The sequence below is a fragment of the Dipodomys spectabilis genome, unplaced genomic scaffold (genome assembly GCF_019054845.1).
Source record: "Dipodomys spectabilis isolate Male_0828 unplaced genomic scaffold, ASM1905484v1 ptg000266l, whole genome shotgun sequence".
Lineage (NCBI taxonomy): Eukaryota > Metazoa > Chordata > Mammalia > Rodentia > Heteromyidae > Dipodomys > Dipodomys spectabilis.
Genome location: NW_024870943.1, coordinates 2,851,970 through 2,878,273, shown reverse-complemented (window position 1 = coordinate 2,878,273; position 26,304 = coordinate 2,851,970). Strand labels below are relative to the sequence as shown.

The 26,304-nt window shown below is 55.9% G+C and overlaps 2 protein-coding genes across 6 annotated transcripts; both read left to right on the top strand.

The window, feature by feature from the left end:
• Positions 1-1,377: 1,377 nt before the first annotated feature.
• Prmt1 (protein arginine methyltransferase 1) lies at positions 1,378-10,642 on the top strand. 4 transcript variants are annotated; one of them, XM_042700533.1, is made up of 11 exons: positions 1,378-1,464; positions 3,563-3,616; positions 4,179-4,280; positions 5,381-5,536; positions 5,658-5,721; positions 6,659-6,801; positions 7,215-7,302; positions 7,376-7,491; positions 8,088-8,238; positions 8,527-8,648; positions 10,315-10,642. In XM_042700533.1, the coding sequence occupies exons 1-11, from the start codon at positions 1,429-1,431 to the stop codon at positions 10,396-10,398; spliced, it is 1,116 nt and encodes a 371-aa protein (XP_042556467.1). In that variant the 5' UTR covers positions 1,378-1,428; the 3' UTR covers positions 10,399-10,642. The 4 variants fall into 4 exon arrangements, with proteins under 4 accessions (XP_042556467.1, XP_042556468.1, XP_042556470.1 ...); XM_042700534.1 differs by lacking the exon at positions 3,563-3,616; XM_042700536.1 differs by lacking the exons at positions 1,378-1,464; positions 3,563-3,616 and adding an exon at positions 3,832-3,928.
• A 1,672-nt stretch (positions 10,643-12,314) lies between these two features.
• Positions 12,315-25,409, top strand: Cpt1c (carnitine palmitoyltransferase 1C). 2 transcript variants are annotated; one of them, XM_042700420.1, is made up of 20 exons: positions 12,315-12,388; positions 13,003-13,177; positions 13,433-13,585; positions 14,938-15,077; positions 16,745-16,916; positions 17,138-17,239; positions 17,336-17,473; positions 17,900-17,977; positions 18,173-18,280; positions 18,383-18,467; positions 19,475-19,670; positions 19,778-19,960; positions 20,703-20,808; positions 21,948-22,064; positions 22,611-22,775; positions 23,010-23,144; positions 23,895-24,047; positions 24,637-24,750; positions 24,853-24,945; positions 25,144-25,409. In XM_042700420.1, the coding sequence occupies exons 3-20, from the start codon at positions 13,445-13,447 to the stop codon at positions 25,315-25,317; spliced, it is 2,400 nt and encodes a 799-aa protein (XP_042556354.1). In that variant the 5' UTR covers positions 12,315-12,388; positions 13,003-13,177; positions 13,433-13,444; the 3' UTR covers positions 25,318-25,409. The 2 variants fall into 2 exon arrangements, with proteins under 2 accessions (XP_042556354.1, XP_042556353.1); XM_042700419.1 differs by having other exon boundaries at positions 12,332-12,388; positions 13,005-13,067; positions 24,637-24,945.
• The last annotated feature ends 895 nt before the right edge of the window (positions 25,410-26,304 follow it).

The window sequence follows — 26,304 nt, the reverse complement described above, 5'->3', positions numbered from 1 at the left end:
GGGACTGACAGGCGGTGGGAAAGACCCTGTGGCCCAGTTGGTGGCTAGGAGGGGCTGTTCTTATTTGGGGATCCGGGAAGGGGATCGTCCCTGGGAGAAGTGACAGTAGAGGGCCAGGCAGAGAGCTAATAAGTCACATAGGCTGGGCGCCCGTGGCTCACGCCTGTAACCCTAGCAACTCAGGAAGCCAAGATCTGAAAACTGCAGTTGGAAGCCAGCCGAGGGCAGAAAAGTCCCCGCGAGACTAACCTCCAACAAACTACCCAAAAAAGCCGCAACTGGCGCTGTGGCCCAAGTGGTAGAGCGCCAGCCGTAAGCACAAAGAGGCTCAGGGACAGCGCCCAGGCCCTGAGTTCAAGCCCCAGGACCAGCAAAAACAAAACAAAAGGCACATTGGGAAATCTTCAAGTCTACTAGGAAAGCGGGTTAGGCCCCGACCCAGGGCTCGCTCGCGGAACGGAGAGGACCCCACGTTTCCACCGAGGACAGCATTGGGGCAGGGCCAGGCTAGCGCTCAGCTTCCCGAGGGAGGCGGCACGTGAGCTGCAGCCGTCTGACGGTGGGGATTGAGCAGACAAAGGGAGGTGGGCGTTCCCGGACGGGGGCGGTGCCTGGGAGAGGCCACGGCGCACCGCGGGGGAGGGGGGAGACGGGGCTTAAACACTTGGACAGTTGGATTCAGGGCTGGAAGCTAAATACATTTCCGTCTTATTCCTCATCCTGGCTTATTTCAGGACCCCAGAGAATCCCATCCTTTCTCTCTCCCACTCAGCGTTTGAGTTTATTCCCCATTAGATAAATAGACACTGCCGCCCTTGTTCCTCCCGGAAACCCCCCTCGGTTTGGAAGAATCCACCGAATAGACGATGAGTGACAACCACCTCAAGCCAATCGCTAGTTCCTTTGCCCTCTCTGTGCTCCAATGGCCCTTAGTCTTCTTAAGGCAAGTATTTTAGGGAGGGCTGGCTAAAGGCTTCTATACGTCATCTTCTGTAAACCAATAGCAGCGACTCGGAGGCGGGTCGCTTTGATGATGGATAGCTCTGTTTCAAGAGATTCACTGAGCGCTGAGCCCGTCGGGAAGCTTTAAGGCGGAGCTGACGGGGAAAGAGGCGGGAACCTCTGGATGCTTTTGCCCAATCAGAAGATGCGCTTCCCAAGATAGGCAGGCAGTTGTTCCCATCCCAGTCGACGAGAGGGGGCGGGGCTCTGTTGGTCAGGATGGGCGCCCCTGACGTTTGATGGGCGTCCAAATCATCCAATTGCTACCTGACATTTTCAATCCGGCTGCTTCTATTACCAATGAGAACTTCTGGCGGGGTTGTGGTGGGCGGGCCGTGGACCCTCCGGTATAAGGCGGTCCCGTGGGGGGGAGTGAAGAGAAGGGGGGGGTCTCAGCCGCCGGAGGAGGAGTAGGTTCGGGTGAAGATGGCGGCAGCCGAGGCCGCGAACTGCATCATGGAGGTGAGCGCCTGGAGTGCCATAGGGGCGCGGGGCCGGCCTGGGCCGCAGGTTTTATGCCTCGGCGGTGGAGGGGGGGTGGTCTCCGAGTGGGTAAACTGGGGCTGAAAGCCCCCTAGCCGTACCGATGTTTCGCCGCATGCTCTGGATCCGTGGATACCATTTGCGAGGGGGTCCCTGGCGATTCGCGGCCCTGGGCACCCGGGCGAGCCGAGGGTCCTGCCCCCTCCCACGTGGAGGAGGTCTGGGGGCGCTTCCGGCCGGGCCCCCACGTGGCCGCGGCGCGGTGGGTGGGGAGGGGGTGTGCCGATCTCCGTGGCCCGGCGGGCTCCACGTGCGGGACAAAGGCCCCGCCCCCGATCGGGGGAGGGGCGCCGGGGCGGGAGGAGGCTCCGACCCTCCCTCTTAGACCCCCCCCTCACCCGTGTTCTCTCGGGGGGAGAATCGGGACGCACTCCGTGGGCAGGATTTACCTGGTGCCACACGACGTCGGGGGGTCTCGTGGGAGGGGCACTGCTTCTGGGCCCTCTCAAACCCTCCGCTTCCTGGGTCTGGGGGCGTCTGCTGGGGCGCGGGTTCGGGTTCCAGGCACTCTTTGAGTTTGGGATGGGAAGAAAATAAAGATGTGGTCGGCCCTCCTCGCGTCCCTTTCTGGAGTCTGGTTTCGTCCCCACCCGGAGCTTTAGGAGCTGGGGTGGGGTGGAGGGCTCGTCTGCGCCCGGTGACCTCCCTTTGGGTAGTGGGGTATACATCTCGACAAATGAGATCCATGGCCGTAAGGCGCCGCACACCCCCTTGTGGCCACTTCTGGGGGTGTAGGAGGGGCATCTTTTTCATGGGGCGTGGCTGGAAGCCCACCTCCCCATCGGAGCCCACTCTAGTGGGCAGAGGCCCACTGGGTTAAATAATAAGCCCTGGAGCCCTTTCTTTCCCCCAGCATCTGTGAGGGTGGGGACCTGATCCGGTCGCCCCTTTCCTGGAGGGCTTCTGGTGCGCAGTCGCGTGGGGGAGGTTCCACTCTTGAGCTGTAAACTCTCTTGGGATGGGGGCGTCTGGTGGAATCCGAGGTGTTGGAGAAATAGGTCCCCGTGGGACATCCCCGCGCCTGCCACCCTAGTTCCGGGCTGCATCTCAGTGATCTGGGGGAATTGGAGGGGTTTGGTGTCCAGCGGGTCAATATGACCTGTGGTTTGACCCAGTGAAAGCAAAGCACGGAAGGTAGGGACAGTGGAAAAGATACAGCCCCGTCCTTGCAAGTCTGGAGTGCGGGGGGGGGAGGTCAGTCGTCCCTCTTGGGGTCACTGCATTGAGTCTCCCCTCCCCTCCATCCATTCCCCTTGGTTCTCCTGAACCAGGGGCTGAGGCTTCTGGACCTAGGATGGTGGTTTGGGTGGGAGTGTGGGGCTCTGGTTCCCTCCGCCCTGCACCCCAGGGTCCTTCTGGATCCTCATTGCTCAGAAGCTTCAGGGACTAGCCAGATTGTCTCCCTGTGACATGACCCTCCTAGGAGGGGGGGAGGCAGGAGATGGTGCTAGCGGGTTGGTTGTGATTTCTGAAGTCAAAGCAAGAGCTGGGGATGGGGTGTCTGCTGGGGGGGGTGCCACACCTCCTTTCTGAAATCCTCTCAGTGGGGGAGAGGTGACAGATGCTTTGTGCAAATTCCCTGCCAGCCCCCTTTCTCCAGCTATTCGTGGCACCCCTAGGGCAGGGGTGTGTGTGTCAGGGAAGTGTCATCTAATCTGAGGGGATTAGGTGGCGAGGGGGGAGTGACAGCTGGCTGTGCCCTTGTGCCCCGTGGGGTGCCAGCTCCTCTGGCCTGGGTGGGGGAGGTGTGTGGGGTCAGCTCCCTGGCCAGGGAAGTGTACCGCGTGGGTGGGCCACCATCTCTCCAGCCACAGCTGGGACAGGAGATCCTTTGACTTTCCCCCCACCTCTTCCATCCATCCCCTCCTTAAACAGAGCCCCTCCTCAATGCCTGCCCCCTCTGTCTGCCACGGCTCCCCACCAAGGAAAGCCACTGTCCCCCAGAGCCGGATCTCCTGGGCCGGCCCTCCCAGCTGCTCCCATTAGCTAATCCTTTCTCCCTGTTACTCTCTCCTAGAATTTTGTAGCCACCTTGGCTAATGGGATGAGCCTCCAGCCGCCTCTTGAAGAAGTAAATATCCTTTTGTGAGACCCCCCCCTCCCCTCCCCACCTCCACTTAGCTCACCACACACCACGCCCCTCCAGTACTCTAACCATGATCCCTCTATGGCCCTTCCAACACTCAGTGCAAAATCCCCCTCCCCCCCAGGTTCCTGGCCCCTGCTGGCCTCTCTCCCCCTCCCCCCCCAGACTGTGGCTACTTCCTTAACTCCATCTCCAGCCCTCCTTTCCCCTTCCCTGTGTCTGCCCCAGCTCTGCCTTCCCCTCCCCTCCCCAGCTGTGGGCTGAGCTAGAGACGGGGGCAGAGAGACTGGAGAGATGGTAGGCGTGGCTGAGGTATCGGTGCTCCCCCTGGACGGTGCTCTGGGGTGGGTCTCGGAAGTGGAGAATGGGGTTGTTAGACTTGGGGCGGGAGGAAACATGGCGATCGGGGCCGGAGGATGGTTCTGCTCTGACTTTGGCGGGTGGTTTCTGCTGCTCTTGAGGGTGAGGCAGGACCCCTCGAAGGCTTCAGATTTGGCCCGGGGGAGCCCACCCAGGTCTGACCCGGTCCGCCTCCGCCCCCTGCCAGGTGTCCTGTGGCCAGGCGGAAAGCAGCGAGAAGCCCAACGCAGAGGACATGACGTCCAAAGACTACTACTTTGATTCCTATGCCCACTTCGGCATCCACGAGGTGAGTGGGCTGTGGACACCCGGGCCTGATGGGTCTTGAGGGGCGTCCGCTGCGGGAGGGGCGGACGTTAACCCTCCACGCACGCGCACACGCACTGCCGCCCCTGGCAGCCCGCAGCCCCTCTACTGCGCCTGCGAGCCCGGCACCTCGGGTCCCTGGCCCTGCGTTGCCTTGGAGACCGAGGTTGGCCTGGTACTCTCACGCAGGCCGCTCTCCCTGGCCGGCCTGGCTGAGGCGCGTGCGCAGCAGGGACTTAGCCCGAGGTCAGGGCCAGCCGGTGTCTTGCTACCCTCTAGTGGCCGGCTGTGGGATCGCGCTCCAACTGCTCAGGCCCTAGGGGAGCAGCTTTTCCAATCTTCCTTAGAGACCCAGGTCCCCTTCTGCGTTCTAGGGAATGAAGTGTACAGTTTAGGCAACGGTTACACAGGGCTATTACCATGCTTTCTTTTTCATTTATTGACTTTTTAATCTTCAAATGGCTTCTACAAGGCCATTACTATTTAACATGTCAGGACATCTTGATGAGCACCGCCCCTTCTCCCATTCTTAGGCTTTTGAATATATTTATTTATTTATTTTGAAATTTTGAGGCAAAGCCATGCACCAGTGGCGCACGGCCGTCATCCTAGCTACTCAGGAGGCTGAGATCTGAGGATCACAGTTCAAGTCAGCCCAGACAGGAAAGTCCGTGCGACTCCTATCTCTAATAAACCACCAGAAAGAGCCAGAAGTGGCACTGTGGCTCAAGTGGTAGAGCGCTAGCCTAGAGCTAAAGAGCTGAGGGACAGCGCCCAGACCCAGAATTCAAGCCCCACAACCGACAAATATATATATATATATATATTTTTTTTTTTTTTTTTTTTTTTTTGAGGCAGTCTCATTGTGAAGCCCAAACTGGCCTTGAGGTCATAATCCTCCTGAGTGCAGGGATTATAGGTATGTGCCACCATACTGGGCTGCCTCGGAGCTTTGAAAGCCTAGGATAAAGGTCTAACATGAGAGTCTGATAGAGCCCGACCCACCATGTAGCTGTTGGAGGCCAGACACCCCGTTTTCCAGCTGGGGACTGGAGCCCCTCATTCCCAGTGTCCCTCTTCTAGGAGATGCTGAAGGACGAGGTTCGCACCCTCACCTACCGCAACTCCATGTTTCACAACCGGCACCTGTTCAAAGACAAGGTGGTGCTAGATGTGGGCTCGGGCACAGGGATCCTCTGCATGTTTGCCGCCAAGGCTGGGGCACGGAAGGTCATCGGGGTGAGTCACTGGGGCTGGAGGTGTGGGGAGAGGATCAGCAGGACCTGGCGAGTGGGTGGAGGAGGCTGGGGCCCAGGATGGACCCAGGGACCCTCACACTCCCTTCTTCCTGGGCTCCCAGATCGAATGTTCCAGTATCTCTGATTACGCCGTGAAGATCGTCAAAGCCAACAAGTTAGACCACGGTGAGCCTAGCAGGATAATACGTGGGTGGGGTGGGGTGCCCCCCTGCACTGAGTTTTATCCACGTTCCTGTCTGTGGGAGCTTAAGCTGCTTCAGCAACTCCTTCCCAAGGCCCACACTATCAGGGCAGGTGCTCCACCACTTGGCGCCAGCTATACCCTTTGACCTTGATTGTTTCTCCAATGGGGTCTGAAGCGAACGTCCAGGTTGGCTTGGACCTTCATCTGCCTGTTTATACTCCTCACATAGCTAGGGTGACAGGCATGTTGATTGAGATGACATCTCATGTTTACGTGTGGCTAGTCCCAAACCACAGTTCTCCTAATCTCTGGCTCCTAAGTAGCTGGGATTACAGAGATGAGCAGGACACTGGGCTCTTTTTAAAGAGTATTGGAATGGGCCCTTGAGTGAGTGCCTCTCTCTCAGTTCTAAGTAGTCTCTGCATTTGGAGTGAATTCCCACTGACATCGTTTTCCCTGTAAATCTTTCTGTGCACATCTCTAAAACATGAGGCCACACTGTGTTTGTTATATCAAATCCAGGAGCCAGCAGATAATTAATTTTTTTTGTGGGCCAAGGCTGGGGTTGAACTCAGCATGGAGCATGCCACACCCCAACTCCTTCGGTCCCCATGATGAGGTCCGATCCTCACCTGATGGCCAGGCCTTAAAAAACCGCTGCTGCTGCTTCAGAAATGTCTAGGATGGCCAAGTACAGTGATACACACCTGTAATCCCGGCACTGGGGAGGCAGGAGGATCTCCAGTTGAAGGCTGGCCTGGGTGACCAGAAATGGAAAAGAGTTGAAGGTGTCCCAAAGCCACCCGTCCCCATCTCTTCCACCCCATGCATGGGTCCCAGGCTGTAGATGCAGGGTGGCGAGCAGGCATGCCTATCCGTGCCTGACCCTGGTGCCCATGCCTGCGCTGTTCCCTGCAGTGGTGACCATCATCAAAGGCAAGGTGGAGGAGGTGGAGCTGCCCGTAGAGAAGGTGGATATCATCATTAGCGAGTGGATGGGTTACTGTCTCTTCTATGAATCCATGCTCAACACCGTGCTGTACGCCCGAGACAAGTGGCTGGTGAGGATGTGGGGGACCCAGGAGGGGTCCCCAGACTGGGGACTTGGTGCCAGAGCCCTGACTACATTCATGAGGGAAAGGCCAGCAGCCAAGCCAGGGGAGCAGGGTCCGCTGAGCTAGACCTGGATGGAAGGATGGGAGACAGGAAGAGGAGACAATGTGGACCAGCTAGTTCTGATACAATGTAGGCAGTGGAGATAAGTAGGCCCCCTGGCTCTGATACAGTATAGAGACAAGGCAGACAGCGCTCAGGGTAGATTACAGACTTGCACCAGAGCTGGAACCAGCATCTTGGTGGGCAGAACCAGTGCTAAGGCCCTGGGGTAGGAATGGAGAGGCCCAGGGCAGGGAAGGGCAGTGGGGAGGGCCTTGTTGCCAAGGTGACCCTCATACCTCACCCAACCTCTCTGCAGGCGCCTGATGGTCTCATCTTCCCAGACCGGGCCACCCTGTACGTGACGGCCATTGAGGACCGGCAGTACAAAGACTACAAAATCCACTGTGAGTGCGGGGCTGCTGGGGGCGGGGTGCAGGGGGGACGGAGGGCTGGGCTCACCCACCCGCCTTCCCCTAGGGTGGGAGAACGTGTACGGCTTCGACATGTCCTGCATCAAAGATGTGGCCATCAAGGAGCCCCTGGTAGACGTCGTGGACCCGAAGCAGCTGGTCACCAATGCCTGCCTCATAAAGGTAACAGCATGGCAGATCGACCTCGGGGCCGGCAGCAAAGAAGGGCCCTCTGGCAGTCAGCCTAAGAACACCAGAGCCACAGGGTTTTAGGGAGGGTTTGACTTAATCTGGTAGTTGCTATCTGAGGATAAAACGGGGCTGGGGGAAGAGTATGGAGGGGGTATGCCTGTAATCCCATCCCTGGGGAAAGGAGGAAGGGTAAGGGTTAAGGAAAGCACGCCTGCTAGGCTCCAGTGGCTCATGCCTGTAATCCCAGCTTCTCTGGAGGCTGAGATTTATTTGATGATCACAGTTTATACTCAGGCTGGGCAGGAAAGTCCAGGAGACTCTTATCCCCAAGTAAACACCAGAAACCCAGAAATGGAGTGTGGTTCAAATAGTAGAGCACCGCCTTGAGTTGAAAAGCTCAGGGATGGCATACCAGGCTGTGGCAAGGAAGGGCCATCACACTGGATGCCGGAAGGAAGGGGAGGGGGAATGGCACAGGCACCGCCCCCTTGGCAGCTAGATAAAGGCAAAGCCTGGCAGGGACCCAGGAAGGGGCGGAGCCAGCAGCGGGCTCTGAGCATTCGGGGCCCTGCCCTGCCCTCCCACAGGAGGTGGACATCTACACGGTCAAGGTGGAAGACCTCACCTTCACCTCACCTTTCTGCCTGCAAGTGAAACGCAACGACTACGTGCATGCACTGGTGGCCTACTTCAACATTGAGTTTACCCGCTGCCACAAGAGGACCGGCTTCTCCACCAGTGAGGGCCGCTGCGGGCAGCGGGCACTCCCGGGGCTGAGATTTAGACGGGGGCACCTGTGACCCATGTCCCAGCCCATGCACCTAGAGCACGAGGCTGCTCCTGGGTCCTCGGTGCACCGTGCCTCAGTTTCCTCACCCACAGACACATAGCCAGCGATCCCTGGGTCCCAAGCCTGATTCACAGACAGGGAACACAGCCTGCTGTTGGGGGTGGGTATGCGGCAGAGGCCACAGCTCTCGGGTGGGCAGGGGTGGCAGGCAGGCATCTGACCTGCTTGGTCCCCAGGCCCCGAGTCCCCGTACACGCACTGGAAGCAGACAGTCTTTTACATGGAGGATTACCTGACCGTGAAGACAGGCGAGGAGATCTTCGGCACCATCGGAATGCGGCCCAACGCCAAGAACAACGTGAGGCTGGGGGAGCAGGGCTGGGGAGGGCGGAGCCCAGGAGCCCCAGCCCTGGTCAGACCCAAGTCAGGACACCCCATTGCCAGCAAGGGAGATGGGACTTGAAAAAAAAAAAAGCAAGCCAGGCGCTGGTGGCTCACACCTGTAATCCTAGCTACTCAGGAGGCTGAGATCTGAGGATCGTGGTTCAAAGCCAGCCCAGGCAGGAAAGTCTGTAAAAGTCCTTCTCTCGATAAATCACTAGAAAACCAGAAGTGGTGCTGTGGCTCAGGTGGCAGAGTGCTCCTGTTGAGCTGATAGAGCTGAGGGACAGCGCCCAGACCCAGAGTTTAAGCCCCATCACCAAGCAGAAAACAAAACAAAAAAACACATAGCTAGCTGGGTACCTTTGGCTCACGCCTGTCATCCTAGCTACTTAGGAGGCTGAGGTCTGAGGATCACAATTCAAAGCCAGCCTGGGGAAGGAAAGTCCATGAGACTTTATCTCCAATAAACCACCAGAAAACCAGAAGTGGCACTGTTTCTCAAGTGGTAGAGCGCTTGCCTTGTGCTGAGGAACTCAGGGACAGCGCCCAGGCCCAGAGTTCAAACCCCATGACAAAGAAAAACAAAGGCAAGAGGTGGTGGCTTCCATGTAGCTGGAGCAATGGTCATGTGACAGGTGTCCAGCTTGCCATCCCCAGCTCAAGTGGCTGAGCACGGAGATGCTTTTTGTTCTGGTTTTTCCCTTTTCCTCCTGAGCACCTGCTTGTGTGCATTGCCATCTGCACACAGGGGAGCGGAGGAGGCTGTCACTGGGAGGCCCACTGAGGCCAGGAGATGCTAATGCAACAGGACAGAGATCAGGAGCCACAGCTGAGGGGAGTGGCCTGGGCTGGACACCATCCAGGTGACCCAGAACAGAGCAGCCCAAGGTATCCTTGAGCCAGTTAGGGCCACCCTGCCAGGCAGGGCAACTCCAGTACCCACTTGCTCCATCATGGAGAGGAAACCTGCAAGAGGGAAATGGGGGCTGCAGTTGGGCCCTCTAGACATGGATGTGTTTGACAGCCCATTTTCTTTCTGAAAAAGGAAGGTCAAAAGATTGAGGCCAAAGCTGGATGCTGGTGGCTCATGCCTGTTATCCTAGCTCCTCAGGAGACTCAAATCTGAGGATCCCAGTTCAAAGCCAGACCTGGCAGGAAAGTTGATGAGACTTCTTATTGCCAGGGAAGTCAGAGCTGTGGCTTAGAGTGCTAGCCTTGAGGGAAAAAGCTCAGGACCAGCACTCAGGCCTCAAGTTCAAGCCCCAAGACTGGCAAAAAAACAAAAAAAAGTTTGAAGCCGGGCGCTGGTGGCTCACGCCTGTAATCCTAGCTACTCAGGAGGCTGAGATCTGAGGATCTCGGTTCAAAGCCAGCCCAGGCAGGAGAGACCGTGAGACTCCTATCTCCAGTAAACCACCAGAAAACCGGAAGTGGTGCTGTGGCTCAACTGGTAGAGCGCTCGCCTTGAACTGAAGAGCTGAGGGACAGCGCCCAGGCCCAGAGTTTAAGCCCCATAACTGACAAAAAAAAAAAAGTTTGAGATCAGCTTGCAATGTATAGCAAGAATGTGAAAAGAAATGGCAGGACGAGATCTGCTGCAGATGGGGTCCTTTGCATTTCACACTGCCTTCTCCCCACAGCGCGACCTGGACTTCACCATCGACCTGGATTTCAAGGGCCAGCTGTGTGAGCTGTCCTGCTCCACGGACTACCGGATGCGCTGAGCCGGAACCCACCTGCCCACCTTCTCCACCGCCCTGCCCACTAGGGACCCCACGGGGGTCCAGGGGCGTCCACGGGGGGAGAGGGGGCACCCTAGGTGGTGTCCCCTTTTCCTCTCCCTCCCACAGAAGGGGGATCTTAGGGGCCTGGGATGGGGGGATGGGGAGGGCACATCGTGACTGTGTTTTTTCATAACTTATGTTTTTATATGGTTGCATTTACGCCAATAAATCCTCAGCTGTGGCCCAGCATGGCTTCCTGGGTACAACGTGGGCCAGGGTTCTCTGTGCACTCACTAAGGTGCAGCTGGGTGGTGAGGAGGGGGGAGATAAAGCTGCAATGAGGCCCCACATACTTAGTGATGCTCCAGGCTACAGGATACGGAGCAGGGATCCAGGTTTGAGTCCTGACCATCTGACATGACATGTGGCATCTACACATTTGGCCTCCGATTTCTCTCCCTGGGGAGTGGGGGCAGGCCCTGGTTGCCAGCACACAAGGATCTGGGGGAGGGGGCGGTGAGTTGCTGCATCCCATCAGCGCTAAGTCTCTACCACTTGAGCCACAGCACCACTTCTGGTTTTCTGGTGGTTTATTGGTGATGAGTATCATGCACTTTGCTGCCCAGGCTGGCTTTGAACCAGGATCTTCAGATCTTAGCCTCCTGAGGAGCTAGGATTATAGGTGTGAGCCCCTGGTGCCTGACAGTGGGTAGAGATCGTTAAGCACTGGTAGGTCCCCACTCCTGTGCTCCATTTCTGGGGTGGGTTCTCTTGAAACCCAGTATTTCCCATGCTACAGCCAGGCAGCCCTGGCAACAGGCATCCCAACGTGTGGCCACCTCTGTTCCCCAGACACATGTCAAACTCACTGCCTGTGAGAAATCACTGAGCAGCCCTCCCAAAGGTCAGCCATAAGCCCCAGGACCTGGATAGCTACAGGCAGGAACAAGGAAGCACATCTCTACTACTCACCTGGCCTCAGTATGCCCATTTGTGTACTGGGCCTAGTACTAGCTTTTTGTTGGTCTTGGGGCCTGAACTCAGCCTGGGTGCTGTCCCTCAGCTCTTCATCTCAAGGCTAACGTTCTACCACTTGAGCCACAGTGCCGCTCCTGTTTTTTTCTGCGTATGTGGTGCTGAGGAATTGAACCCAGGGCCTCATGCATGCAAAGCAAGCACTTTACCACTGAGCCACTGTTCCAGCCCAGTACTAGCTTCTTAATACATCTCTCCTCCCAGGCCTTGACTGGACTGGACCCCAGGGTCACCTGCCCAAGCCTGGACGAGAACGGCAACGTCCAAAGCTGAATAAGATAGTTCTGCCTCTGCCTTTTTGCACCTATTCTATCTGAGCCAAGTTAAATAGGCCCTTCTCTACGCCTCCATGCTCCTTTTCGTTCATGGAAGTCTCTGGCTGTGTTGCTTAAATCCAATCCCCGGGAGCATCTCCTGGGAGCAATTCAGACCAAGTACCTTCCCTGGGAGTCTGGATGGAGCCCCCTGACTCCCAGGGGTCTCATCCCTCTCTCGGGTAGCAGCATCGGGCTAGTGTTCCACAAGCCTGACCCGTGCCAGGCCTGGGTCTCTCCCAGCGGACGCAAGCTGGAGCTGAACAACGCGGAGCTGGGATCCTCAGCACGCGGCGAGCAGCGAATGCGTGGTGGCTAATCAGGCAGGCGGTAGGTAGAGAGGCAGGGCGGCGGGGGGGGGGGGGGGGGGGGGGGGGGAGAAGGGGGAGGCTTAAGCCGAGGAAGGTGATTGGATGCTGTTTCCTGGGGGCGGGAGCAGAACGCAGAGGGACCGGAGGGGGCGGGAATAGAATGCAAAGACATCGGAGGGGGCGGGGATAGAACGCAGAAGAATTGGGAGGGGGCGGGGCTAGAAGGCCCAGCTGGGAAGGGGGCGGGGACAGAACCGGGGACTGGAATACCGGGCTAGGCTCCTACAAAACCGGAACCCGGGTTCCCGGGCAGGCCGAGCGATGCTGGAGGTGAGTCGGGCTCTGGAGGACCCTTGGCCAGGACGCGTCGTTGAAGTCGCGTAGGGATTGGACATATGCAAAAGGGATACTGAGCTTCAGATCGGGGGTGAGGGTGAGGGGGTGTATTTGGGCTGGGTCCCCAGGATCCGACCGGCAGACTCCTGGCTCGGTGTAACTAGTGGGCCGACGGGACCGGGCTGGAGGCGGGGGTCCCCGGGTTGGGCTTCTCCATCGCTCGGTTCTCAGGCTCAGCGTCCCTGGCCGCGCGCATGCGCAGGAGGGTGCTCCCGCCCTCCCCCCCTCTCCTTCCCCCCCAGCGGGGAAGGGGGCCCTGGCTTCCTCCCAGAACCGATGAATTTATAGACTCCTCACGCCCCTGCTTGAGAATGGGAACCGGAAATGAAGTGGAGAGCGTGTCCACGTCCGGCAGGTGTCCGTTTCAATGGTTCTAAACTAGTATCACCTCCCCCCTGCCTCGGGATCAGGGACCAGTTTTCTTCCCCCACCCCGGAGTCTTGAGCGTGTGTGGGGAGGGGGCGCTGTCCGCCTACTTTGTTCTCCACCGAAGAGCTAAAAGGGTTAACGTGAGCCCACCCTCCTGCTTCCTCCCTCTGCCTCCACAGAGGTTCCCGTGTAACGTCTCGCCTCCAGCCTTGGGTCTCCATCCAGGACCCTAAAGACCCGGCAGGTACTTAGGGGAAGGGTGAGCTGACCCCGAAAAGTCCTGGTTTGAGGTGGAAAGAGGCTAGGCCCAGACCCCTAGGGAAGAAGGGGGCTGGGGTCCTGTCTGATTCCTGGGTGTGAGAATTGGGCTGGGTGTGGAACCCTGGGTCTGAGGGAGGAGGCTGAGGCCTGGATGCCTGGACTGAGGGAGGAGGCTGGGGAGTGCACCCTGGGTCTGAAGGAAGAGGACTAGGGCCAAGGACCCCTGTGTTTGAAGGAGGAGGCTGGAGTCTGGACCCCTGCTTCTGAGGGAAGAAGTTGGGGTGTGGATCCCTGGGTCTGAGGGAGGAGGGGTGAAGACCTGAGGATGACCCTCTGCCTTCCTCCTAGGGCTGGGGCGCCATGGCGGAAGCGCGCCAGGCTGCCGACTTCCCACCATGGCTGCCATCAGACGGAGCACAGGCCAGGCTGGGCTGCTCCATGCTGCAGGAGATCTACCTGTGCAGCCTGCGATCTTGGAGAAGGAACCTGGGGCGATTCTGGGTGCGAAGCACTGCTGGCTGGTGTCCCTCCAGGCATCCCGTGTCCTGCTTCCCGGATGCTAAGGCTCACTTCCCGTGTGAGGGAGGGCCCGTCTGGGGACCTGGAGGTCGCCCTCTAGGGCCCATTTAGGCTATTTCCTTGTGGCTCCTTTCTGGGGTCTCAGCCTCGCGCATCACCTCTGCACTCACTCACCGCTCCCCATACTCTTCCCAAGGTCTAGAACTCAGATGAGTGCTGGTGGCTCACTCCTGTAATTCTAGCTACCCAGGAGGCTGAGATCTGAGGATCGTGGTTCTAACCCAGTGTAAGCAGGAAAGTCCGTGAGACTCATTAACAATTTACCACTAGAAAACTGGAAGTAGTGTTGTGGTTCAAAATGGTAGAGTGGTCTCCTTGACAGGCAAAAGAGCTCATGGACAGTGCCAAGGCCCTGAATTCAAGCCCAAATTGGGGGGGGGGTGCAATGTTGGGGGTACAGTAGGGCAGGCAGAATGTTCATTTGAGTCTCTACTCATCCTCCCCTACCTGGCCCACTACAAGGCAATGATAGTTCTCAACAACAAAATACAAATTAGAGGGCTGAGGAAGTGGTCCAAGGGGTAAAGCATGCACAAGAACTGGGATTTCATTGCCAGCACTGAAAAATTAAAAAGAAAATTGATCCTCATAAGCAACATCTGGCATACAGTAGATGTACGCTGGGTGTTAGCTGTCGGCCATGCTACTGGGAATATGGGTAGCAAATTTGTGTCCAAGACCTGGTAGGTCTAGAAGGCCTGTGCTGTTCCTGGGATTGGTTTTGTTAGTCATCTTGTTTCAAGCGCCTGCCTGACAGTTACCTCCTCCAGGAAGCCCTCCCAGACTCCCTCCCAATTTAGGGCTCTTCTTTGTTTCCTCCTCCTCCTCCTCTTCCCCCCCCCCCCCCCCCCCTGAACTCTGGGCTTGGGCACTAGCCTTGTGCTCCTCAGCTCAAGCGAGTGCTCTACCATTTGAGCCACAGTGCCACTTCCAGTTTTCTGGTGGTTTATTGGAGATAATAGTTTCACGGACTTTCCTGCCCAGGCTGGCTTTGAACCATGATCCTCAAATCTCAGCCTCCTCAGTAGTTAGGATTACAGGTGTGAGCCACCCGAGACAGGCCTTCTTTGTTTCTTGTGCCCTTGCCTCAGGCCCTGGCTTCATTCAGGGCTTGGACTAATGGGCTGGAGGCGGGGAGGGGAAGGAAGGTGTCTGTTTCCCACTGCATCTGGACCTTAGAATCCCCTGGTATTCTGAGATAGCTGAGCACTGCACCATTCATGCATTCGGAGGAGGGGAACACAGGAGTGAGTGGATACCCTTTCTCTCCACAGAATGACTTTCTGACTGGTGTATTTCCCGCCAGCCCCCTCAGCTGGTTGTTTCTCTTCAGTGCAATCCAGCTTGCCTGGTTCCTCCAGCTGGATCCTTCCCTCGGCCTGGTGGAGAAAATTAAAGATTTGCTGCCAGATTGGTGAGGCCCCACTCCTCCCTAATCATCCTCCTTCAGTTTCTTCAGATTGGGAGTGGGATTTGAATTCAGGGGCTTGTACTTGCAAGCTAGATACTCTACCACTTGAGCAGTGCCCCCTAACCCTTTTTAGTTATTTCCCTAAATGGATCTCACATTGTTGCTCAGGGAAGGCCCAGGTTACTGTCTTTTCTGGATGTAGCACTTATGTTGCTAACATGACAGGCAGGCACTACCACATTCAGCTTATTGATGAAGATGGAGTCTTTTTAACTTTTTGCCTGGGCTGGGCTTGAACTTTTTTTTTTTTTTTGGGTCCGGTTGTGGGGCCTGAACTCTGGGCCTGGGCGCTGTCCCTCAGCTTTTCAGCTCAAGGCTAGCGCTCTACCACTTGAGCCACAGCGCTACTTCCGGCTTTTTTTCTTTTTGCTTATGTGGTGCTGAGGAATGGAACCCAGGGCCTCAGGCATGCAAGGCAAGCGCTCTACCACTGAGCCACCTTCCCAGCCCCATGGGCTCGAACTTCTATCCTCTGGAATTAAAGGCATGAGCCACTATGCCCAGCTATTTCTAGTTATATAAGTCTTAGTACAGAAAAACTTGGTCCAGCATTCATATGTAAATAGGACAGCAATAATTGATTCACAGGTGCTTGGAAAATTAATAAAAATCATGTATGTGGAATAGTCACTATATAGTGACAGAACTTGAGTTCAATCCCTAGAACTACCAAAAAAAGGCCAAAGCCGGGCACCAGTGGTTCATGCCTGTCATCCTAACTACTCAGTAGGCTGAGATCTGAGGATCTCAGTTCAAAGCCAGGCCTGACAGAGAAAGTCCTTGAGACTTTTATCTCCAATTAACCACCAGAAAACCGGAAATGGAGCTGTGGCTCAAGTGGGAGAGCACTCACCTTGAGCTGAAGAACTAAGGGACAGTGCCCAGGCCCAGAGTTCAAGTCCCACAACTGACAAAATAAATAAATAAAAATTAAAATTAAAGGGCTGGCTCAAATGATAGAGTGATTATATTCAGGGCCTCCCCGCACACACACCAAAAAGAAAGGCTGTGTGTGGGGCTCCACCTGAAGAGATTTCCAACAGTTGGCTACCGAGGAGAGAGAAATCTCCCCATAACAAAAGTGATGTTTTGGGGCTGGGAAGGTGGCTCAGTGGTAGAGCGCTTGCCTTGCATGCCTGAGGACCTGGGTTCGATTCCTCAGCACCACATAAGCAAAAAGAAAAAAAGCCGGAAGTGGCGCTGTGGCTCAAGTAGTAGAGCGCTAGCCTTGAGCTGAAGAGCTGAGGGACAGCGCCCAGGCCCAGAGTTCAGGCCCCACGACCGAAACCCCCCCGCCCAAAAAAAAGAAGTGGTGTTTCTAGGCTGGGAAGGTGGCTCCGTGGTAGAGTGCTTGCCTTGCATGCATGAGGCCCTAGGTTTGATTCCTCAGCACCACATAAGCAGAAAAAAGCCGGAAGTGGCACTGTGGCTCAAGTGGTAGAGCACTAGCCTTGAGCTGAAGAGCTGAGGGACAGCGTCCAGGCCCAGAGTTCAAGCCCCATGACTGACAAAAAAATAAAAATGATGATGGCTCTGAGCTTTAGCCTAGAGCCACAGGGAGAGCGGTCTCAACCAGAAGAGCCAGGCCTAGCCTCTTTCTCTCTTCCCAGGGGTGGGCAGCACCATTACCTCCGGGGGGTCGTGGCAGCTGCTGTATTTGCCTCTTGTTTGTGGGGTGCCCTGATCTTCACCCTGCACGTGGCCCTGAGGCTGCTCCTGTCCTACCACGGCTGGCTTCTCGAATCTCACGGGACCATGTCCTCGCCTACCAAGACCTGGCTGGTATGTCCGGGGACCCCCGCACCAGGCTCCCCCAGGACACACAACTCTATCCCCTTCCCACATCCTCGTGTGAAGATGAATCATAAAGATCTCTCAGAGACTCCGTCCTAATTTTTTGTCCACTTTTCTGGGTTTCAGTCTTATTGAATGGGGATCTCTCATTCCCTGGTCTCAGGCCCCAGTGAGAGATTTAATGACCTTATAACCCTCTCCCTGCCCAGGCCCTGGTCCGCATCTTCTCTGGCCGCCACCCAATGCTCTTCAGTTACCAGCGCTCCCTGCCGCGCCAGCCAGTGCCCTCGGTGCAGGACACCGTGTGCAAGGTGGGCCTGGAGATAGCAGTGGGGGAACAGGTGGATGGCGAGGTAGCAGTGGGGAGCAGAGCATGATGCCCTCTTCTTCTCCACCCTTCCCTTCAGTACCTGGAGTCAGTCCGCCCCGTCCTCTCCGATGAGGACTTTGACTGGACTGCGGGGATGGCGCAGGAGTTCTTGAAGCTGCAGGCATCGCTGCTGCAGTGGTACCTGTGGCTCAAGTCCTGGTGGGCGTCCAATTATGTGAGTCCGGCCGCGAGGCCCCACCCCTCCGTCAAAGCTTGGGAGCCCTTCGCCCCGCCCCACGGTCCTTAGTTCCGCCCCTCCGTGACACGCCCACAAACCCCAGACCCGGCTGCGATTGGAGCCTCAGCCAGAGTGCTAACCTCAGCCCCACCCCCTACGTAAGGAAACAGGCCACGCCCCAGATGCAATAGCTCCACCCCATAGACACTTGCCCCGCCCCACGACACGCCCACAGAGTTCAGGCCCTGCTGCGATAGGAACCTCAGCCACTCCGGCCAACTTTCCTGCAAGAGGAAACAGGCTCCACCCCCAAACCAGTAGCCCCGCCCCTTGCCCCAGGAAGCCTCTGTGTGGACAGAGAAGATGGGTGGGTGCCCCCATCCTTCCCTCCCCCTCAAACCCCTCCCACCCACCCCTGCTCAGGTCACCGACTGGTGGGAAGAATTTGTGTATCTGCGGTCTCGCAACTCGCTGATGGTGAACAGCAATTACTATTTAATGGTGAGCGGGGAGGGGTGGAGATGGAGCACCCCCAGAGTCTGCGAGCTGGGGCGAAGGAGGTGCGCAAAACAGCCTTAATCTGGGACCACAGTCTAGGAATTCACTGCCCTCTTGGGGAGCCAGGGTTCCCCCCTGCATACACACTGGGGCAAACTTGACCTCAGGTAGTTTGCTGACCCCTCCATGGGTCCCCAGGACTTCCTGTATGTCACACCCACGCCGCTGCAGGCAGCTCGGGCGGGGAACGCTGTCCATGCCCTTCTCCTGTACCGCCATCGGTTGACCCGCCAGGAGATCCCACCGGTATGTGAGCTCCTGTGAGGTCCGGGGCGGGGAGTGGGGGGCACAGGCATTCGGACCCCCTGGGGCCCCATCCACAGCTCACCAGCTCATGGCCTCCTGCAGACTATGCTTATGGGGATGCGTCCTTTGTGCTCTGCCCAGTATGAGAAGATATTCAACACTACCCGGGTGCCAGGGTTGGAAAAAGGTGAGGCCTCCCCACTTCCCACCTATTCTCCTCCCTTCCCCCCCCCCCCCCAAGAAGCAGCTGTCTCTGCAGCCAGCCTGCTTGGGTTCAGCCCAGTTTCCATTGTTTTCCTGTGTGGCCTTGGGGAAATTCTTACCCTTTCTGAGTCTCAGTTTCCTCATCTCTCAAATGGGAAATGGGATACTGGTACCTAAGAGCTGACTGAGTATGACATAATTGCACCCAGCTAAGGCAAGAGGATGACAAGTTCAAGGCTAGAGCCAGACCTCATTTCAATCAACATCAGCAGCAGCAACAACCTGGCATAATGGCTCATGCCTGTAATCATGGCTACTCAGAAGACAGAGATTGGGAGGACTGAGGCCGATAAAGCAAAATCCTATTCATAAATGAACTAAGGCAAGAAGGGCTAGGAACATAACTCAAGTGGTAGAGAACCTACATGTGAACTTCGAGGTCTGAGCTCCAACCCCAGGACCATCAGAAAATAGAGTATTTAAGAGTGGTGAAGAGGGCTAGGAAGGTGGCTCAGTGCTAAAGTGCTTGCTTGCATACATGAGGCCCTGGGTTCAATTCCTCAGTACCACATAAGCAGAAACAGCTAGAAGTGGCTCAAGTGGTAGAGTGCTAGCCTTGAACAAAAGAAATTCAGTGTCAGTGCCCAGGCCAAGTTCAAGCCCCAGGTCTGGCAAAACAACAACAACAACAAAAAGAATGGTGAAGATAAAAAGCCAGGTGCCAGTGGCTCACACCTGGGCACTGAGCCTCAGCTGTTTTGCTTAAGGCTGATGCTTTGCCACTTGAACCACAGCCCTATTTCCCATTTTCTGGTGGTTCATTAGAGATCAGAGTCTCACGGACTTTCCAGCCTGGGCTGGCTTTGAACCCCAATCCTCAGATCTCAGCCTCTTGAGTAGCTAGGATGACAGGCATGAGCCATGGCACCTGGCTTTCATTATCCTTACATTGTGTCCATCTTTCCTATCTTGTGCCACTATGACTCCTAGACTCTCTCTGCCACCTCCCGGACAGCCGCCATGTGGCCGTTTTCCATCGGGGCCGATTCTTCCGCGTGGGGACCCATTCCCCCAATGGCTTGCTGTCCCCACGGGCTCTGGAGCAGCAATTCCAGCGCATCCTGGATGACCCCTCGCCGGCCTATCCCCACGAGGAGCACCTGGCGGCCCTCACGGCTGCTCCCAGGTGAGCATTCAAGGCCAGGCACTCCCCGAGTGTCCTGGGGTTGAGGAATGGCCGGCTGGGGGCCGGGGGACAGGGCCGGCCAGGCTCAGGTGCGTCCCACCCGACAGGGGTATGTGGGCCCAGGTGCGGGAGTTGGTGAAGGCCCGGGCTGCTGCTGCTTTGGAGACCGTGGAAGGAGCCGCTTTCTTTGTGTCTCTGGATTTGGAGCCTGGAGGCCTCACGAGGGAGGATCCGGCTGCCTCCCTTGATGCCTATGCCCACAGGCTGCTGGCTGGCCACGGTCATGACCGGTGAGTCCACCCACACCTGGTAGCTAGACCTGACCTCCTTCCCCCAAGACAAGACCTGCGATCTCAGCCTTGATGCTCTCTAGATCCAGGGCCCATTTGTATCTGAGGCCCCCAGACCCAGTGCTTTGGAGCTAGGAGGCCCCCATTTCCCTATCCAAACAACCCCTCAGCCTGGGACTCCTGCCTCATATCCCAGACTTGAGGATGGCCAAACCCCCAACCTGTAACTCCAGCTTGGCAATGTGGACCAGAGGGCATGTGCCTTTTTGTGCTGGTATCCCAAACCCAGGACCCTCTACTGGAACCCCATTCCCAGAATTCCAGCCCAATTCTTGATTTCCCAAGCCCTGGATGTCTCCCAAGTTCCCCATCACCTCAAAAATGCTTAGAACCTAGAACCTCAAGCCTGTAATCCTAGCTACTCAGGAGGCTAAGATCTGAGGATTGAAGCCAGAAGCCAACCCCAGCAGAAAAAGTCCTTGTGAGACTCTTACCTCCAATCAACCACTTATTGCCTTGAGCAAAAAGAGCTCAGGGACAGTCCATAGGCCCTGTCTGTGTTCAATCCCCAAGACTGACCAAAAAAATCTCCCTAAGTCCTCCACCCAAATGCCACAATCGGGCTACCACTAGACCCCCACATTCTGAAATATCACAGAGCAAGCCCTAAGTCTCCCTTCCCCCCCTGCCCCCACCCCCACCCTCCAGCTCTTTGTGATCCTGATGGGAACTCTCCCCACAGCTGGTATGACAAGTCCTTCACCCTTATTGTCTTCTCCAACGGGAAGCTGGGCCTCAGCATGGAGCACTCGTGGGCCGACTGCCCCATCTCAGGACATATGTGGGAGGTAGGGCAGCCAACCTCCCCCAGGCTGGGGACCCCCAACACATGTCCAAACCTCCCCCCCCCCACGGCCCTAGGCAGAGGTTAAGCTGAGGCTCTGAGAAAGGAAAGTGTAGGCCTAGCAAAGAAGAAAATCTGGGATGGTGAACTTTTAAGAGTTCAGGGGCCTGACCCTTGAGATTCTCCATGCTAGACCATCACTCCACCACTTGAGCCACGCCCCGATCCTTTTTTGTTCCCAATTTGTTTTTGAGACAGAGTCTTCCTAACTTTGTCCACACTGGCCTTGAATTCCTGATCCTCCTGTCTTAGTCTCCCTCAGAGTTGGGTTTACAGGTGTTCTCCACCATATCTGGCTAAATATTGAAGGTAGAGACGCTACTGAGTGTAAGAAAAAGAGAAAGATGAGGCCGGGTGCCAGTGGCTCACACCTGAGATCTGGGGATGACGGTTCAAAGCCAGCCCAGGCAGGAAAAGCCCATGAGACTCTTATCTCCAATAAACAGAAAACCAGAAGTGTTGCTGTGGCTCAAGTGGTAGAGCACTAGCCTTGAGCGGAAGAGCTGAGGGACAGTGCCCAGGCACAGAGTTCAAGCCCCACAACTGACAAAAAACAAAGAGAGAGAGAGAGAGAGAGAGAAAGATGGTGCTGGGCATGGTGATGCACACCTTTAATCCTAGTACTTGGGGGACTGAGGGAGGAGGATCAGGAATTGGAGGTCAGCATCCTGGACAAAAATTAATCAGATAAACAATCTACTAAATAAAGCAAAAGGGAATGTATTTCAGTGGTAGGATGCTTTCCTAGTGTGCCTGAGGCCCCAAGTTCTATCCCCAGTACAAGGAAGGAAGAGGAAGGAAGGGAGGGAAGGAAGAAGGAAGAGGAAGGAAGGGAGGGAGGGAGGGAGCATGGTGGCTAGATCCTTGGGAAAGAAGAGAAGGAGCTTGTAACTGAGCACCTGCTGAGCTTTTATTAGTCTGGTTGTCAATGAACATGAACTTGAGACTCCGTCTGTGAACCTCAGAGGTTTCTGGTTCTCAGAGATTTCTCCCCCTGGCCTCCCTGAGGGGCAGATCTCAGTTTCGAGGGCCTCAGTTCAAAGGAAGGGAGGGGGTCTGGCAGCCTCTGTTGTTTGTCTACAGTTCACCCTGGCCACAGAATGCTTTCATCTGGGCTATTCGGCAGATGGCCACTGCAAGGGACAGCCTGATCCTACCCTGCCCTGGCCTGAGCGGCTACAGTGGGACCTCCCAAACCAGGTGAGGCTGTGATTCTGGGGCTCTCCTCCACGTCCCCAAATCTCCATCTCCAAGCTCAACTGAAGAATCAGTCTTACTCCAGTCCCAACACTCAGATCAAACTAAACACACTGCAGCCTAATACCTACCCTGTCACTGATTTTGGCCCCAGCCCCCACTCTAACCTATTTCCTGGCTGCCCAGTCCCTATTTCATCGCCAACCTCTTAATTCACAGTACGAGCGAGATCGTCTACCCTGCCTAAGTTCAGCTCATCTCTGGCCACAATTCCAGCCTCGATCTCACTTTGATCACCACACCCAATCTCACACACTGGTCCCTTCCCAACCCACTCCCCAAACCCTCTCAATCCCATCACTGAACTCTAATTTAAGCTTAGCTTAAGTCTATTCCCATCTTTCTTACCTTCTATGGTTCCATTTTTAGCCTCCTGTCATTCTGTCCCTTCTTTCCCTATTCTCACCCCAACCCTGATTTCACCTTCCTGCCATCCCCCCATCTATAACAACACCCATGTCTCCCTCCTTCCCTCCCTCCCTCTGGCAGGTTTATCCCTCCATCTCTCTAGCCCTGAGGGGAGCCAAGACCTTAGCTGGAAACATCGACTGCCATGTCTTCCCCTTCTCCCACTTTGGCAAGAGCTTCATCAAACACTGCCACTTCTCTTCAGACAGCTTCATTCAGGTGGCCCTGCAGCTGGCCTACTTCCGGGTCAGTTGGGTTCCCCAATCCCAGCTCCTCCAGAACCCCAGTCCCCCTAGGGCCTCCCGTATACCTGCCTCTTCGGCCTCCTCCATAACTCCTCTTGGTCTTGGCCCGCAGTGCATCCACCATCTTGATTTCTTTTCTCAGGGGGAGGAGACATCAGGGGGCCTGACCACGTGGGGCAAATCTGGGAAAAAGACATCCTGAGCATCTGACAAGGCTCTTCTTCTTGTCCCGCAGGACAGGGGTCACTTCTGCCTGACTTATGAGTCAGCCATGACTCGCTTGTTCCTGGAAGGCCGGACAGAGACGGTGAGGTCTTGCACCAAGGAAGCATGCAACTTCGTGAAAGCGATGGAGGACAAAGAGAAGACGGTGTGGGCCTGGCCCACATACTCTGTGTTTCTCAGTGTGCATATATTAGTGGGTCAGGATGTGTGAGGGGCACTGGGAACAAGGGATAAGTAACCCAGACCTGGTCAGTGGCTCCAGGGAATCCATGCATAGACAGACAGCCCAGGGAAGGCTGTGCTGTGCTTTAGTGGGGGCCACAGAGCCATTTCCACTGCCACTGTGTAGCGTGCTCTCCCTCCTCCCTCTCTCTCTTTCTCTCTGTCAGTGATAAGGCTTGAACTCGGGGCCTGAACACTCTCCTTGAGCTTTTTTGCTCAAGACTAGCTCTGTACCACTTTGAGCCACAATGCCATTTCCGGTGTTCTGGGGGTTAATTGGAGATGAGGGTCTCATGGACTTTCCTGCTCGGGCTAGCTTTGAATTGCAATCCTCAGATCTCAGCCTCCTGAGTAGTTAGGATTACAGGCCTAAGCCACCACCGGCACCTAGCTTCTTTTTTGTTTTTTTCTGAGACAAGGTGTCACTAGGTAGTCCCAGACTGGCCTCAGACTTACAATCCTCCTACCTCAGCCTCCTGAGTGCTGAGATTACAAGCATACACCATCATGCCTGACTCTCTTTAGACTCTGTGTCACCTTGTGTCTGCCAGGGGTGGACACAGCTGGCTTACAGGCATTGGGGCAGGTACCTTGAGGCTGATGTACCCTAGGCTCACCTTTGTAAGCCCTCTTCCTCTCTTTCCATGATCTGCGGCCTCCGTGGGGATCCCAGGCCTCCCAGTGCCTCACCTTGTTCCGCATGGCAGTGGATAAACACCAGACTCTGCTCAAGGCAGCCATGACCGGGCAGGGGATTGACCGGCACCTCTTTGCGCTCTACATTGTCTCCCAGTTCCTCCATCTGCAGTCGCCCTTCCTCGCCCAGGTTGGGGGTGCAGGGAAAGGGTTAAAGAGGGAAACTGCTGCGAAGAGGGAAAGTTCTGTGGGGTTTGGTGGAGGGAGGAGTGGATGGATTTCAGGGCTAACATGGTGGAAAAGGAGATTTCCACAGGAGTAGAGGACCCGGGGGAGAGACTGGGGGAAAAGGAGAGGACAGAGACTGGCTTTATCAGATGTAAGGTCCCAATCCTAGCACTGCCAGGCACCCCCAAAACCAGAGGTATAAAGGGGAAAGAGGCAGAAGGGAGGAAGCAGGTGTAGGTTGAGCAAACGAGGGGCATGGCCAAGAAATGGTTTCAGGGTGTGGTGTTTGTGGCTTCAGATGGATGTGCCAAGAGAGGCGTGATTGGGGAAGTGGATGATCATTGGAGGGGCGTGGTCCTGAGATGGGTGTGGCCTAGAGATGAAGCCAGGGAAAAGGCAGAAGCAGTGGAAGGGGAAAGGGGAAACTGGCGGCCTAAGGTCATCAGCCAGGGCCAGGGGGAGCAGTGGGGAGGCAGTGGAGGGAGGGGGAGTAAAGGGCACGCAGACCTGCTCAGCTCTTTCCTGCACCCGTGACCCTCTCCTGTCCTCAGGTTCACTCGGAGCAATGGAAGCTGTCCACCAGCCAGATCCCCGTTCAGCAGGCGCACCTGTTTGATGTCCACAATTACCCAGATTATGTTTCCTCGGGTGGCGGATTCGGGCCTGTGAGTGGCACTGGGGTACTGGGCCCAGAGATACGAGCGCTTGGAAGAGGTAGGGGGGGTGCATTTGCGTTTGCATTTGCATTTCACTCCCTCCCACTCCAGGCGGATGACGATGGCTACGGGGTTTCCTATATCTTCATGGGGGACGACACGGTGACCTTCCACATCGCCAGTAAGAAGTCAAGCACTAAAACAGTAAGGACGTGTGAACAGCTCAGCCCGGGAGTCGAGGCCCCAAAGCTCCATCCTCAGACCCAGGGGGTTCAGATCCCAGGCCTCCTCTCTCAGACTGTTGAGTCCTCAGCCCTCCTCCCTCAGACTCTGTCCCCACCTCACCTCCCACCCCTGGAGCCCTCTCCCTCCAGCCCTGGCCTCAGTCGTCCCTCCTTTTAGGACTCACACCGGCTGGGCCAGCACATTGAAGACGCTCTTCTGGATGTGGCTGCCCTATTCCAAGCAAGGCAGCATCTTAAGCACAGATTCGGAAGGGCTGGAGAGGAGTGCTTGAGGTACAGACAGGGATTTCCCTCCAGAAAGACTGCTCCTACAGCATCCACTGACCTCTGACCCGTGCAGGTCCCTACAGCTGGGCTGGCACAGGCTGGGGCAGCCCATGTTGGTGGTCCCATATCAGGGCCAATAAAGAGGTGTGAGCTGGGTGTAATGTGTCAACTATGCTCTTGGGCAGGATCCGGGTAGGGTGAGGGTTCTCCTCCACCCTCCAGCCACTCTAGCATGGATTCATCTCCATTACAACCTCAACCCATAACACCTGCCAAGAGTGGTCCTTTCCTACTGGAGCCCACCAAACCCTCAGCCAGCCTGGACCAGACAACTTACAAGCCCAGCTTCTCTTCCTGTCCACCTTAAACTATTGCCCGGCTGCTTGAGAGACAGAAGTGGCAGGATCACAGATTGAGTTAGTGAGACCTCCATCTAAAAAAAGAAAAAGCCTGGCACTGGTAGCTCACACCTGTAATCCTAGCTACTCAGGAGGCTGAGATCTGAGGATCGCGGTTCAAAGCCAGCCTAGGCAGGAAAGTCCCTGTGAGACTTTTATCTCCAGTTTTTCACTCAAAAACCAGCAGTGGCACTGTGGCTCAAGTGGTAAAGCACTAGCATTGAGCTGAAGAGCTGAGGGACAGTGCCCAGTCCCAGAGTTCAAGCCCCACAAAAAACACCTAGCTACTCAGAAGATCAAGGGAAGAAGATCCAAATTTGAGGCTGGCTGGTTTAAAACATGAGGCCCTATCCAAAAATCAAAAGCTTAAGGGGCTGAGGTATAGCTCAGCGGTAGAATGCTTGCCTCAAATGCCCAAGGTCCTGTGTTCAAACCCTAATACTGGGAAGAGGGGGTAGTTTTCATAAGGGTACTAAGCCATTTCCTTGGGAAAAGACAGTCTGTCCAGCAAATGGCATTGGAAAAGCTGGATATTCACATGGAAAAAGTCCAGATTGGGTTTTTACTTAATATCATACGTCAAGATTTTCTCAAAAAGGATCAAGAATGTAAATGTCAGAAATATAAAACTCCAAAGGAAAACATACGGGAAA

Coding starts and splice junctions, on each gene's coding strand:
- Cpt1c (XM_042700419.1), top strand. CDS start 13,445: ATGGCGGAAGCGCGCCAGGCTGCCGACTTCCCACCATGGCTGCCATCA. Junction 19,961..20,702: donor GCTGGCCACGGTCATGACCG/GTGAGTCCACCC, acceptor CTCTCCCCACAG/CTGGTATGACAAGTCCTTCA. Junction 22,065..22,610: donor AGTGGGACCTCCCAAACCAG/GTGAGGCTGTGA, acceptor TCCCTCTGGCAG/GTTTATCCCTCCATCTCTCT.
- Prmt1 (XM_042700533.1), top strand. CDS start 1,429: ATGGCGGCAGCCGAGGCCGCGAACTGCATCATGGAG. Junction 5,537..5,657: donor GGGCACGGAAGGTCATCGGG/GTGAGTCACTGG, acceptor CTGGGCTCCCAG/ATCGAATGTTCCAGTATCTC. Junction 5,722..6,658: donor AGCCAACAAGTTAGACCACG/GTGAGCCTAGCA, acceptor TGTTCCCTGCAG/TGGTGACCATCATCAAAGGC.